General features: G+C 42.4%; 1 protein-coding gene across 2 annotated transcripts in view; it reads left to right on the top strand.

Annotated features, from left to right (window-relative positions):
• Positions 1-10,707, top strand: part of GNA13 (G protein subunit alpha 13) — a 48,192-nt gene extending 37,485 nt beyond the window's left edge. For both annotated transcript variants that reach the window (XM_029079698.2, XM_039914258.1), the window contains 2 exons: positions 817-867; positions 5,016-10,707. In XM_029079698.2, coding sequence (XP_028935531.1) covers positions 817-867; positions 5,016-5,588 — 624 coding nt within the window. In that variant the 3' untranslated portion in view covers positions 5,589-10,707. The remainder of the gene's footprint in view (positions 1-816; positions 868-5,015) is intronic.
• Positions 10,708-15,192: the final 4,485 nt, after the last annotated feature.

The following is a 15,192-nucleotide window of genomic DNA, read 5'->3' on the forward strand; positions in this document are numbered from 1 at the left end:
AATAGTAGAACTTTGGCTTTAGAAAAGTGTCTATTCAGTTTAAGAAATGGCACGGTCTTGTGGTAGAGAGCATGATTCATAATTCATTAACAAGGGGTGCTGGACCAGGAATTATCTACCTGGAAATCCATATAAAATGTCATCTTCATCTATTCCTTATGGCTTAGCATCCCCTTCTGAAGATCACTGCTAAATAAATGTTAATTTTGTTAATTGCTGATTTTGGAGGTGACAGACTCCAGGTAATAGGAGTCATAGTAATAGTATTAAGCGCTCGAGTGTGCAGGGCACTGCACTAAACTCTAGGAGAGACTAGTCAGATTATAGCTAGATAGGGTCCCTGTCCCTTGGGAGACTCACAGTTTATGAGCAAATTGAAACAGGAGTTGAAAACTGTCTTTATTTCAAGAGCTGAGATTTCCCTTTTCATAACCTGTAACTAGCCACATGAAGAGGTATGGGAGTGAAATTTTCAGTTCCATGTACAAATAGTTAACCTTTGAAAGTGGTTCCATGTTGGGGGATTTTTTGTTTTGTTTTGTTTTCTGTTGTGTTTGAGGTAAGGCATTTGAGAACAAAACTCCTTAAAGAGGGTGTGTGCTATGTAAGGGTTTGCTCTCGAATTTTTCTATGGTGAGTAGGGGGGTGGGGGTTTTGGTAGTTTTTTTTAAAAGACTAATTGTACAGACTGAAATTGGTGACTAAATATGTTTGGATTAAGTGTTCAACTAGACTGCTTAATGTAAACTGCTGGGCTGGAGTTTGCTGTTTGTGAGAGACCTCATATCTTCTCATTTTTTTGTCTTGTTTTTCTAGGGCGAATCAGTGAAGTATTTCCTGGACAACTTGGATAAACTTGGAGAATCGGTAAACTGAATTTGCTGTGGGGAATTGCCTAGAGCCTGTTAGAAGTCAGTTGGACGAGCACTTTTCTTTACAGGATTTAAGGGTGAAATAGAGCTGCATATCATTTTAAAATAACTTGCTCTGATTTTTTTGGTGTTCCTGAATTAGAACTCACAGGCATCTAAGAGAGCTAAAGGCGGGATGGGGAGGCTTACTGCTAAATCCTAAATGCTGCATATATGTTTTTTATGTTTTTTTCAATTATGTGATAGTTACCAAGATGAAAGCTTTTTGCTAGTGGTTCTTCGAATGAATGGTTTCTAACATCGTCCTTCATTTAAGCCTTACTCTGTGTGTAGATAGCATCTTTTGTTTTGTTGAGCTTTTTAAAATCCTTATTTTACTTAGTTTTTACCCTTGAAGTTTAGTTGTCTACATTTTTAAGACTGATTTTTCGAAGTTGTTTAAGGCCATAGTTTAGGCCATGGAAATTTATTAGACAGGCAGTTTGGAAAGAAAAGAACATTGACCAGGGTTACTTCCCCGCCCGTCCCCTGCCCCCCCCCCCCCTTTGCTCCCCTCGTGAGTGATTACCAAATTGTTCCTGCTTTGCAAAATAATTAGTTGACAGTGGAGGCTCTCTAGTCATTTGTATTGGGTTCCCCACCCCCCACCCTCGTGTGTTTTTCCGTACCTTTTGTCTGTCATATGCCTTGGTTGCCATTTTGGCCCTTTATGGGTACCGCTCCTTGGAAATAAGAACAATTATTTTCCTGTTCTCAAGCCCAGGCGAAGAAATACGGAGGATGGAACAATTTCAGAACTCCTTGGTTGAAATCCTCCCCACGTCAGGATCCTTGGCAACTGCAGGGCCGCCCATTCAAGTCATCCACCCTTGAGGATGAAACGGGTCCCTCTGTAAAACTGGCTCCCTGTCACCGCCGAAGACTTGCTCTCTGTCACCAGAATGAAGTCAGTTCCCCTTAGTGCCCCCCAGTTGTCCCTAAAAGCTCAGGCCACATTCTTGCCAAAACTCTCACTGCGTTTCTCTCCGTAATAATCATAAGGATAATGTTTTTTTTATCAAGCACTTACTCTTTGCCCAAGCACCCAAGTAAGCGCTCAACCATTCCCTCGTCAGCACAAATTGCCGAGCCCTGATCAATTCATGTTGTCAGAAGAGGGTTCCCTAACTTCTGAACACTGCCCTCACCAAACCGCATAGGAAGATTGCAGGTTACGGAAGAACCGAGTGACTAGTGAAAACAGCTCATGGGCCCACCCCACCTGGATGTGTGATTTTCTTGTTGACCGTTCAACAGACCCATTATGAAGAGCCTAAGCCGAATCATTCATTCATTCAATAGTATTTATTGAGCGCTTACTATGTGCAGAGCACTGTACTAAGCGCTTGGAATGTACAAATCCCCACGATTGACTTCTCAAAGGGCGGAAAGGCCCAGGAGAGAAATGGCTTTCCAAAAGATAGGCTTCGATTGTAAATTTGGGGCCTGATCTCAGGGTGTCTGGAGAGTTTGGGTCTCATTTTTCAGAGTAGTCTGCTACTGAGTTGAGAGAACTAAGTTGATTCTTTCCTGCGCAGAGTAGCCTAGTGGATGGAGCCCAAGTCTGAGAGTCGGAAAGAGCTGGGTTCTCTCTCGGGCGTGGAACTCCGTCACCTTCATATCTGACAATTCACCACCCACCCCACCTTCAAAAACCCCCTAAAACCACTTCGTCTGCCAGTCCTTCCCTGGCTGACTATTCCTTCATTTCCCCAGTTGTCCATGATTCCTTAAGCACTTTGATACTCCTGCCAGTCCTTAGGGAACATGCACTTCTACTCTACAGTTTCCCCTATCTCTAACTTATTTTAATGTCTCTGCCCCCCTGTAGCTAAACTGCTTGATGGCAGGGACCTTGTCTCCGGACTCTTCTCCAAGGGTTCAGTTATAATTCCATCTCTAGACTGATGGAGGGATGGGTCGTTAAAGGAATGAAGCTCTCGCCTTTTCATTTGAGGTTTCATTTGCATCTGGACGACCCTACTTCCCTCAAGAGCCTCTGATTTTTAGATAGCGGGGCAATGCAGAAACAGGGTGTGGACAGATAAGACAAAAGAGAAAGTGAAAAGAATATGCAGTCTCTAAAGATTTGAGTTCCGGACCAGCAGTGCTCTCGGCAGTTCCGACAGCCTGCCGATGATGACTAACCAATCCACCCACGTAGTTACCTTTACTGTGGGGGTTGTTGAAATGACCTTCCCCGCCCGTCCCTGATGTGTTCTCAAGTTTCCCCGTGCCCCATTAATCTCTCCCCTCTTCTGCAACCTTGTATCTCGATATCTTTGGATCCAGCCCACAGGAGTCCATTCTCTAGCTAATGCTATCGAAAGGGGTACTTTTCATAAGAAGGCATAAGGGTGATCAGGCAGAGGAAACAAGTTTTGGTCATGGCAGCTAAAAGTCTGCAGCCCAGGCTCACATGGACCCTGTGTATTAAAAGTAAGGGACTTGGGGGAGTGGTTCTACTTGGGTCTGTTACTATGCTTTGGGGTGTGTGGTTTTAAATAGACACCCCAGTGGTTATGACTGCTTACTTTTTGCACTTTGCAAGTTAGGTGACCTTTTTAGAAAGTCTTTGTTCTTTGGGGAGTCTTCAGCACTAGGAGGTGAAATACATGGTCACTAAAAATATACCTGGACAATATTTGAAGATTTTGATATCATCCAGCGTGCTTTTTCTAAGGGGTTAAGAACTGGGGAGCAAACTTGACTCTAGCTCAGGCAAACAAGAAGGACAGGTCTCTTCATGGCCAAAGATGGAGGGTTTTTTGTTGTGGGGTGTGGGTGTCTTGTGTTTGTTTTTTGTTTTTTTTTTCCCAAATCTAAGGTATGTCACCAAAGTGGAAAATCCTCTTACCTTTCAGTGAGCGAATGCCAGATACCCAGCCAATCAAGTCGGGGGCCGGGCTAGTGAAAGGCGCACAAGCCTAGGAGTCAGAGGATCTGGGTTCCAATCCCAACTCTTCCATTTGCATGTTGTGTGACTGTGCGCATATCAGCTAACCTCTCTGGGCCTCAGTTTCCTCATCTTTGTAATGGGGATTCAATACCTGTTCTCCCTCATATGGAGAAGTGTGAGCCCTATGTGGGACAGGGACTGTCGGACCCGATGAACTCCTATCTCACCCCAGTGCTTAGAACAGTCCTTGACACACAATAAGAAAAGAAAAACCAAAATGACGATTATTTTCACCCACCGCTGCCCCCAGAAGAGATGCATCTCAATCAGTGGTATTTTGAGCCCTCTACTGTGTGCAGAGCACTGGGCTAAATGCTTGGGGAGAGTACAGTAAACTAGAGTTGTAATCCTGGCTCCGCCCCTTGCCTGCAGTGTGACCTTGGACAAGGCATTTCACTTCCCTGTGCCACTTCCCTCCTCTGTAAATTGGGTGAACCCCACATAGGGCAAGGACTGTGTCCAACCTAATTAACTTGTATCTACCCCAGTGCTAAGAGTGCTTGGCACATAGTAAGCGCTTAACAAGCACCATAATTATTATTATTATTATGGTTATTATTACAATCCAGTCGAGTTGGTAGATGCGATCCCTGCCCACAAGAAGCTTACAGTCTGCAGTGTACCCTTTCCGGAAGCACCTGCTGGAGAGTGAAGCCACTTTCCTGGCATTGTTGGAAATTCTTTCCAAGTATCGATCAGTTTTGGATATTTTAGCTATTGGCCCCAAGCACCTGGGACTGTGTCTTATACACAGCAGACATGCCATAAATGCCATTGATACTCAAGTGCTACATATTTGGGATTAGAGCAAGGGAAAAAAGAATATTGATTCTCCCCACCCTGTGAAAATGAATTTGTGCTTCTCCCCATATGTTCAGTAGATCTTCCGAGTATGTTTTGGGCAGGGTGAGGGAAGAGTTTTGGGGGTGTTGGGTTAAGTGGGGCGGGGTTCCTCTAGACTGTAAATTCATTATGGGCAGGGAACCTATCTGCTAATTTCTCCTGTATTGTACTCTACCAAGCGCTTAGAGTAGTGCTCAATAAATATCGTTAGATTGACCAAGTGACCCGCTGGTATGCCGAACAACTCCAAAAGTGCCCTAAGTGTGTTGTGAAGACCAACAAAATCTTTTTTCCTCCCTTAGGAGTACATTCCATCCCAACAAGATATTCTACTGGCCCGAAGACCCACCAAAGGGATCCACGAATACAACTTCGAAATCAAGAATGTTCCTTTCAAGATGGTTGACGTGGGCGGTCAGAGATCGGAAAGGAAACGGTGGTTTGAGTGCTTCGACAGCGTCACCTCAATACTTTTCCTGGTCTCTTCAAGTGAGTTTGACCAGGTGCTCATGGAGGATCGACAGACCAATCGCCTCACGGAATCGCTGAACATTTTTGAGACGATCGTCAACAACCGGGTTTTCAGCAACGTCTCCATAATTCTCTTCTTGAACAAGACGGACTTGCTTGAGGAGAAAGTACGAATCGTCAGCATCAAAAACTATTTCCCCGAATATGTAGGGGACCCCCACTGCCTAACAGACGTCCAGAAATTCCTGGTGGAGTGCTTCCGGAATAAACGCCGGGACCAGCAGCAGAAGCCCCTCTATCACCACTTCACCACTGCTATTAACACGGAAAATATCCGTCTGGTTTTCCGCGATGTGAAGGACACCATCCTTCACGACAACCTCAAACAGCTTATGCTCCAGTGATGTGCAAGAGACGTTTTCCCCCCGAGTTCTTTTGTGTTTCCGATTTTTTTTTTTCCAAAATAGCAGTTTACAACCCAAGGTGGAAACTATAATCCTTCTCTTTCAATTTCTTAGAAAACTTTGGTGCCCACTCCGGGTTTATGGGTAAAGGCTGCAGAATTAAAACCTTATTGCCAATTAATTCAGGCTTTAATCCTTTCCACTGTAGCTTCAAGCTGAGTCAAGTTGTAATTTTTCTAGCAGACCTCAGATGAGATGTATTTCAGGCTTTAATCCCTCCCACTTTTCCCATAGTAATTGTTAACTTATAGGTAAGCGGTTAAGAGTATTCTGAAACATGTTTCCTCATGTGATAGGGGTGACTTATTCATCCTTTGGCTACTCAAGGGCTGTAGAAAAAAGTTTGACCCAAGGGATCCAAATCCCATTGGTTTACCACTGAATTGGCCTTAATTTTTTTTTAAGCGGATATTAAACTTTCTGTTGTCGTAGTTGGCTTTTTTTTTTCTGGGGAGTGGGGTTGGAAAAAATTATGCCTTTTAAAATGACATTGTTTGTATTTTAAAGTTTACATATACATTTCTGGTTTGAAACGATTGAAAAGTATGCACAAGTGGTACAGAGGAAACCAAGGTGTGTGCGGATGCCACGTAGTTCTTTAGTGAGAGTTAATCATAAGATGTAGTTAAACCATCTCAATTTTCCTTATTTAATGGTGTATTTAACATTAACAGTGTACTACCATGTGTTGAACATTCTGGCAGTATCAGTGATACAAAGCTGGAACTTGCTGACTGAATAAATGAATGTGGCCTTTTTATAATTTTTTCATTGATTTAACTTTCCAGATTTTTAAAGCACCCCGGTCACATGGACAACATGACCACAATCCAGCTACATTACAAGAAATACTTTTTCTCTTTCATTCGGTTCTCTCAACTTCGAGCATGAGGCCTTAATGAGTTACCTGTCCATTGAACCTCACCACATCCCTCAGTCTTCTCCCCACCTCTCCCTCCCTACCCCCAAGAAATTACTGTTTATTTTAGGAGGGTGCATACATTGAGATCATTTCTCTTTGCAAAATACTTTACAATCCAAGGTGCATTTGAACTTATAAGGCCTTGTGGTTTAGGTTTTGGGTTTGTCACCTGCAGCTGGTTGAGTTTTGACCTCCTAACCATTGCACCCTGCTTTGTTAGTGCACTGCTCCCAATCACAATTTCAAATTGGAATCCTATTGAAACTACTTTGATTCCCATTGCGCTCATTTTCAGACAATGAGAACAGTTGTGGTTCAAATAGCAAATGCTGTCTTTTAGTGTACGTATAATTGAATTCAGGTCCAGAGAAACAGATACGTGATTTTTGCAGTAATAAACAAAAGCAGACCTTTTTTTTTCCTGAAAATTGTGGTTATGACTGTGATTTAGGTCATTTGACTGTAGCTGACTGTGTTCTCAGGTATTTTAATGGTTAGAAATTCCTTGAATGTATGGTTAAAACTATGTATTTCTAGGTCTTGGAGGGACTAGAGAGCTTAGTTTTCTATACTGTCTGGCATAAGTATGACGCTTCAGTGAGCCATCTAACCAGGTTTTTTTCTTAAATTCTTACCACAATTAGCTTTTCTTTTCTTGTAGGTCCCAGGAACATTATATACGTATTTACATTTCAGTATTTCTCTTTTGGGGTGGGGGGGGCGGGGAGGGAATGCATGAGTGTTGAAAGAGGCACTCTGACATCATGATGTATGCCTTTAACTGAATTCGTATATGTCCAAATGGTTTTTTCCTCATCTATTGCTTCTTGGCAAATAGAATCCCAGGGGTTTTTTAAATTTACGGGGATAGCATCTTTCAGTGTCTTTGAAGCTCAGTAAACACACCGGTCGATCTTTTCCAAGGAAAGGTGTTATATCAAGCTATCAAGTACAAATTGAAATAAAGGATTATTCAGCATTGATAGAGGCTGAAGCAAGGTTATTTTTCGAAAAGGTATCGTTTCGTGTTTGTACAATTGACATTTAAGATGTACAGCCTGCAGTTTAAATCCAACCAGTTATACTCTGGAGAAAGAAGAATTCATCAGGCACTCCCCAAGATGCCAGAGTGTGGGATCTGTTGGTGAAAAGGAAACATTATATTTTCTACAGTGTGATTTCCTCCTCTTTTTGATGTGATGTGCCACTCGGGATACTTGAAAAATGTCAAGGGAGGGAAACTTTGAGGCGGTAAAATCAATAAAGTGCTTCAAAAGTTCACTCGTTGAAAAATATAGTGGAACGGCAAGCCTATCTATGTATGCCACATATTTGAGAAACTGTGGGAAAGAAGCTTAGAGACCATAAGCTTGCAGCACTGAAATTGGTCCATTTGGAATACCACTATATGGGGAAGGGAAGGAACGGGGGAAGAAAATGATAGTTTAGGTCATAGGAGGGAGGAAGAAGTCTGTAGCCTTCTGATTTTTTCACCATGCCAAATTATTTCCCCTAAAAGTATCTTACCCAACAAAGGTGTAGCTTTTGGATCGACTTGGGGTGGCTGGGTTTTGGTTTTTCATTTTTCATATTGTCCATAATTTGATTTTTGAATTTCCATTTCTGATAATCATTAGACAATTTCGAGTTGGTGTTTGTGAACCTTGGTGCCTAATTTTAGTCTGAGTTATAGTCTCTGATTTTTGGATCAGGGGCCTTGAGAAAACTCCACAGTCTGTACTGAGTGGCCTTATCCATCCAAAGAGACTTTGCAGAAAACTCATCCTTGAAATTGAATTGAGCAGGAGTAAGGAGTTTCATGGAAGGCTTTCAGCAAACTGAAAAAGCCAATCAAGCACTTATGCCAATCAAAATTTGATACTCTGATCCTGGAATGCCATTTAGTTCATTGGAGGTAAAAAGCCAAAGTGTTGATTTTGTTGTGGAAATGTGCCCAGTTGGGAACACCCATTTCTACAAAGTAATGTCCTCTGTGGAAAGTGAAAAGATCCATTTCATTATATTTCAATCTACTTTTGGATTCCTTCTACATACTGATATTTAGATAGTCGGTTTGCAGAATGGATTTCTAGATTGGAGCAAAGGATAAATAAAACATTTTCAGTTGCACTCTTATTAGAAACCCAGAGAATATAGCAAAGAAGTGTGAGCAAGAGGAAAAATATAAAGAAAAATAGTATGATTATGGGAAGCAGGGCACAAATTAACATTAAATAGGGTTTGGATTTTGGAGCAAGGGATTTGGATGACAAAATTTCATGTAGATAAAATCTCTCTGAATAAATGTAATCAGCATTGGAGCACGTGTGTGTGCCCAGATGTCTTGATGTAAACAAAGTCTGTCCATTCTCCTAAGCGATGTTTTATTCAGTGTCTTGAAGGAACTCTTAAATCTTACTCAGAAAATCCTCCAAGTGTCTTATTTAATATTAATAAATCCAAATAAATGAAGATGGGTATCCAGCTAAGGCTTTCTCCAACTTAAAATCGTAGCATTGGGTTTTACTTTGGTGTACAAAATTATAAAGAGATGGAGTATTGGTGTCTACCCTAAACTTCCTGTGTGAATTGGTGAAACTGTGTGCAGAGGCCAGCTGAAAAGTATAGAAGAAACTCTGCAGAAACTTAGTGTCTAGCCTCCATGGGCTCTGCTCAGTGTATTTTATCTTGAAATGATTTCCAGTAAAAACAATCATGTAATTCTTTTCCAGCTGTCAGTTTAAGCTAAACCCTGGCCCCTGACCCATTATTTCACTGTCTTATGCCCTTGAGTACAGTTTCTAATGGCAAGTTTTCATTTTTAAATGTGGCAAGATAGAAATTTGGTTTCCTAGTCTCGCAACCGTGAAGCATGTGATTGTTGAAGGTTGATATCAAGGCACAGATGAGGATGAAATGGAACATTTAATCATTTAATAACAAACCTAAAGGCTCATAATAAGACCCCTTGTGCCATGGTACGAAGACAGAGCTGAAATTGAGGGAGAAATAGAAAAAACCTGAACTCTTTTTTAAAAAAAAAAAAAAATCAGACATTTGCAAGTATGTGTTTTCCTAGTCCCATCTGATAGACACCAGACTTGGTGTGTGAACTGATCAGCCACCTGATTTGAGGTACAGTCTGCAGCACCCCCATCTCATGCAGAGTCTCTTCACCTGGACTTCTGTGGAAACTTGAAGTTTCGGTCGGTATGTTAAATGCCGAAGTGTTCAAGTCTAAACATTCGGTACCGGAGATGGACGGCTTGTTGAGAAGCACTCCTTCCTGTCAGGTTGGAGCTGCAGACAGGGTTTATCGCAGTGTAGGATCTTCAGTGGAGACGTCTGGCCCGCTCAGTCTCCCTTTATTCCCTGTGACCTCCATCTGCACCCCAGTCAGTCGACAGGTCCGAACGGGGCAGATTGCGATATACCAGTTACTGGTAGTTTCAAACAACTTGTTGGATTATTTTTGTTGTTTTGCCAACCCCAAAGGGCACAGTTCTAAATTGTTGTTTTTGTTTTGTTTTGACTCATCAAACTCCGACTCGCCTCCCCCGACCGCCGCCCCAACCCCACCTGGTTGATAGTACCAGAACAAATAAGTTAGTCCTTGGGAAATTACATGTCACGACCAACTGTGCCATTTGCCATTTCTTTGCCTTTTACTTGAAAATGGATAACTGAATTGCAGAATATTTAAAATGGCTTTCCTGTATTATACAGCGGCGAGAGCTCAGCCATCAAACGCCTTATCAAAGTATATTTTGTAACAACCTTGATAGATACAGTATCTAATAAAACCTGAGTTGTATTAGCTCTGTATAAATGTGTTTGTGGCTTAGGATTTTTTTATACATATAACTTTTTATAACTTTCCAGGGACTAAGCATCTTCTGATACCGTTGTAAATTTTTTTTTAATCTGTGCTTTAGTTCAGGATTGGCAATAAATTATTTTCGAAGGAGGTCTAAAAAGTAGAAGACATCATTGGGTTTTATAAAGTGCTTAAGTTGCTAATTCCGTAAAGCTTTTTACTTTGTACATACCTTGCAAACATTTTGCCTTTCGCTATGAATATTTGCATTGTAAAAAAAAAAATTACTGACGTTTAATAAACACATTTACACCAGCCCACTCGGTGCTGCGAAGTTCTTTAAGCGGTGGCGAGTACTGCTAAAAGTACAAAGTAGAAGCTTAGGGCAGTCGCTAGAGAATCAAATGTGTGGCTTGGCTTTTTGCATTTAGATTATTCCCTGACCAAGCCCTACTGTTGGGCTAGAAGGTTAGAATTCCCTTTCAAACTGATTTCACCTGGCTTTGCTGCTGAAATAAAAATCTGCTTCTGTTTATACATATACACACACAGCTCTTTTCCCTGCTTGCACCTGGCTCTCTGACACCTGGAAAGAAGAGTTCCTAGAAAATGGCTCCTATGTTTGCTTCTTTATGCTAAACTGTCTGTGGCTCAGATTGCCACCCAGACAAGAGCACCTTTGGGAAAGTGGACTGGCCAAGATTCCCATACTCCCCCTCCCTTCTGCGTTGCCCTTATATTTATGGTGGTTAAGTACTTACTATGTGGCAAACGCTGGTCTAAGCTCTGGTGAAGGTACAAGTTAGGTTGGACACAGTCCCTGTCCCGCATGGAGCTCACAGTCTAAGTAGGAGGGAGAATTAGGAGAGTTGAGGCACGGAGAAGTGAAGTGACTCACTAGAGTTCACACAGCAAGCAGTTGATGGAGCTGGGATTAGAATTTATGTCCTCTGACTCCCAGGTCTGTGCTCTTTGCATTAGGTCATGCTATTTTTCACTTGAACTTGGATTTGTACCCTACATGTGGCTCTGTATCGGACTCATAACACTCAGCTACACTTTGTAATTTATTTTCATGTCTGGCTACTCATCTGGCTTGTAAGCTTGTGGGTAGGAAACGAGTGTTCCAATTCTGCTTTACTCTGCTCTCGCAAGCACTCAGCATAGTGCTTGTCTCCTGGTAGCCAGTCATTGGTATTCAGTGCTTACTATGGGAGAGTACAATAAAGCAGAGATGTTTGACTCTGTCCCTGCCCAGAAGGAGCTTACGATATAGAGGGGGAGACTGGCCTGAAGCAGAAAAGCTGGGTTTTAATCCTTGCTCTGCTATTCATCTGCTATGTGACTTCTTTCCCCTCAGTTACCTCCTGTAAAGTGGGCATTAAGACTGACCTCCATGTGGGATACGGAGGCATGGAATCGCTCTCCTGTATCTCCGTAGTCTTCAAAGTCTGAGTCAAGGAAAACAATAGAAAGGGTTTGGAATTTGTGTTTGAAAATGAGATGGAGATTTGGTTTGTAGCTCAGGCAATCCAAGCAGTCGTTGAAGATGAATTTTTTATTAGTAGTAGTATTTAAATGCGTACTATGTGCCAGACTAAGCTAAGCACTGGAATAGAAGCAAATCGGATGGGACACAGTCCATGTCCCACATGATGCTCACAGTCTTACTCTCCGTTTTACAGCTGAGGAAACTGAGCCACAGAAAAGTAACTTGCCCAGATTTGTTATACACTTTTCCAATGTTATCGGACTCTTAATTTTTCCCTAGAACTGATGAGGGAAAGTAGGATGCCTAGAAAAATTGAACTAGTGGAAGGTGTTTCTTAAACTTACCTTTTTCAGTAGCAACAAAAAATAAGACTTACTGACTTGGAGTTCAGAGCCAATATAAGCTGCCCTCTCTCCAGGAGCACCTGAGGTGGGTTTTGGGGAGAAGAGGGTGGTGGTGGTAAGGGTATATGAGTCTCAAACTAAAATATATTTTATCTCTGCAAATAGTCACTGGCCCAGGATAAGAAACAGTAGCCCTGACTGCGTGGGACTAACTTAAAGGTAAGTGGAGAGAAATTTTATAGATTCTCTAAGAACACAGTGCTAGCTGATATAGATTCTTGGGGGCTAATGCTTTGTGCTAACCCCATAAAACCGCAAATCTGAAATAGTCAAATACACCTCCCTGCCCCATTCCACTATTTATGTGTCTATGCCCTATTGGACTATATAATGATAACTGTGGTATTAAACATTTACTACATGCCAGGCACTGTACTAAGTGCTGGATTGGATACAAGCAAATAGACACAGGCCCTGTCTGGGGCTCATGGTCTTAATCCCCAGTTTACTGTTGAGGTAGCTGAGGGACAGAGAAGTTAAGGAACTTGCCCAAGGTCACACAGCAGACAAGTGGTAGAGCCAGGATTAGAATTTGTCTTTCTGATTCCTAGGCCTGCACTCTATTCATTAGTCCACACTGCTAAAATATAAATCCCATTTGCATTCAGGTAAAGATTAACTTAAATATAGTGTTGAAAGTATGCAGAGATTATTATACTCTCCCAAGTGCTTAGTAAGGTACTTTGTATAAAATAAGTGCTCAATAAATACTATTAATGATTATCCAAATAATGTATATGGAATTTATAAGTGATATAGGCAAAATGCACAATTACTCTAGGTTTCAAAAATCTGAAACTTTCAAACATCCAGCAGGTACTATCAAGGATGCTGGACTATCAGGTTGTTTTCTAGCACTTTTTGTTGCTTTGGACGCAGGTGATAATGACAGCGATAGATTGTTCTTGTGCAGAATATGTTTCTGCTGTAAGATTTGGATACTGGTGTTTGGTAGCGGCTACCAAAGATGTTACAGGCCTCTTGACTGTAAACTCTTTGTGGGCGGAACATGTCTTCTAACTTTTTGTTGGGTTCTTCTTGCCCAAATGCCTAATATAGTGCCCTGCACACAGTAAGTGCTCAATAAATACCTTTGATTAGGGGCCCTAGATTCCCCATCCTCTCACCTCACAGAGAAGCAGCCTGGCTTAGTTGAAAGAGCACGGGCCTGGGAGTCAAAGGATGTGGTTTCTAATCCCGGCTCTACCCACGCGTCTGCTGTGTGACCTTGGCAAGTCGCTTAACTCTTCTGTGCCTGTTGCCTCATCTGTAAAACGGGCCTTAAATCCTACTGCTTCTTACTGGGAGTCCCTTGCAGGACAGAGACAACTATGTCCAGTGTGTCTAAGTTGTAACTACCCCAATGCTTAGAACAATAGTAGGCACCTAAGTGCTTAAGTATCAGAATTATTATCATCATTATTATTAGCACTGCCGTGTTGCCTGGACACTGGGGATTCTCCAAATGACACTGAAGGTGCACTGGTGTTTGCGGCTTTGTACTGGTGGGAGGAAAACTGATGTCCAGTGTTGAACCAGGTAGGTGTCTTCAAAGTGGGCTTGGGTTGGGAAGGTGGGGGGGGGGGAAGGAGGGAGAGGGTGTGTGTGTGTTGGGGGTGGGAGGATGAGGGCTGAGGTATATTAGTACAGATTCAAGTTAAAAGAACTGAATCAGCTCTCCCGCTCCTATCTTAGCTTGCTGATTTTTGTACTCCACAAGTTTTGCTCCTCTAATGCCGACTTTTATTCTCTGTACCTCGAACTCCTCTATCTCACCCCCGACCCCTTGCCCACATCTTCCTTCTGATCTGGAACATCCTCCCCCTCTATCTACAACAGACCACCACTCTCCCTTTTTAAAATCACATCTCCTGGAGGCCTTTTCCCCTCCCTCTCCCTTCTGTGTCACCTGTGCACTTGGATCTGTACCTCTTAAGCACTTGATCCCAACCCACTCTCAATCAATCGGATTTAATAAGTGCTTGGGAAAATACAGCTTTACAGGAGTTGGTAGTCAAGTTTCCCGTCCACTAAGAGCTCACCCTCAGCCCCCTAGCATATACATATACATATCTATAATGTGTATTAATCTCTATCTCCCTCTCTATACTGTAAGCCCCATTTGGGCAGGAAGCGTGTCTGCTGGCTCTGTTGTAGCATACTGTCCAAAGTGCTTATTACAGTGCTCTGCACACGGTAGGTGCTCAATAAATGTCATTGATCCATTGAAACCCAAATGAGGCTGGTGTGTGATGTGTCCAGATCCAACCTCCAGCATTAGAACACAGGTCTGGGAGTCAGAAGGCACTTATCTGCCGTGTGACCTTGGGCAAGTCACTTCACTTCTCTGTGCTTCAGAGATTACAGGTTAATTACAGGATTACAGATTAATCCTCATCTGTAAAATGGGGATTGAGACTGTGATCCCCCACATGAGACAACCTGAAGCAGTGTGGCTCAGTGGAACAAGCATGGGCTTGGGAGTCAGAGGTCATGGGTTCAAATTCTGGCTCTACCACTTGTCAGCTGGGTTGACTGTGGACAAGTCACTTAACTTCTCTGTGCCTCAGTTCCCTCATCTGTAAAATGGGGATTAAGACTGTGAGCCTCACGTGGGACAACCGGATTACCCTATTTCTATGCCAGTGCTTAGAACAGTGCTCTGCACATAGTAAGTGCTTAACAAATACCAACACTATTATTATTGCCTTGTACCTACCCCAGCGCTTAGAACAGTGCTTAGCACATAGTAAGCACTTAACAAATACCATAATTATTACTATGTCTCTTGTGTGATGTTGGGGAGATCTCTTCACTTCTCAGGGCTTCAGTTACCTCATTTGTAAAACGGGGATTCAAAGTGTGAGCCCTATGTGGGACAGGGACTGTGTCCAACCTGATTAACTTGT

The sequence above is a fragment of the Ornithorhynchus anatinus genome, chromosome 15 (assembly GCF_004115215.2).
Source record: "Ornithorhynchus anatinus isolate Pmale09 chromosome 15, mOrnAna1.pri.v4, whole genome shotgun sequence".
In the NCBI taxonomy this organism is placed as follows: Eukaryota; Metazoa; Chordata; class Mammalia; order Monotremata; family Ornithorhynchidae; genus Ornithorhynchus; species Ornithorhynchus anatinus.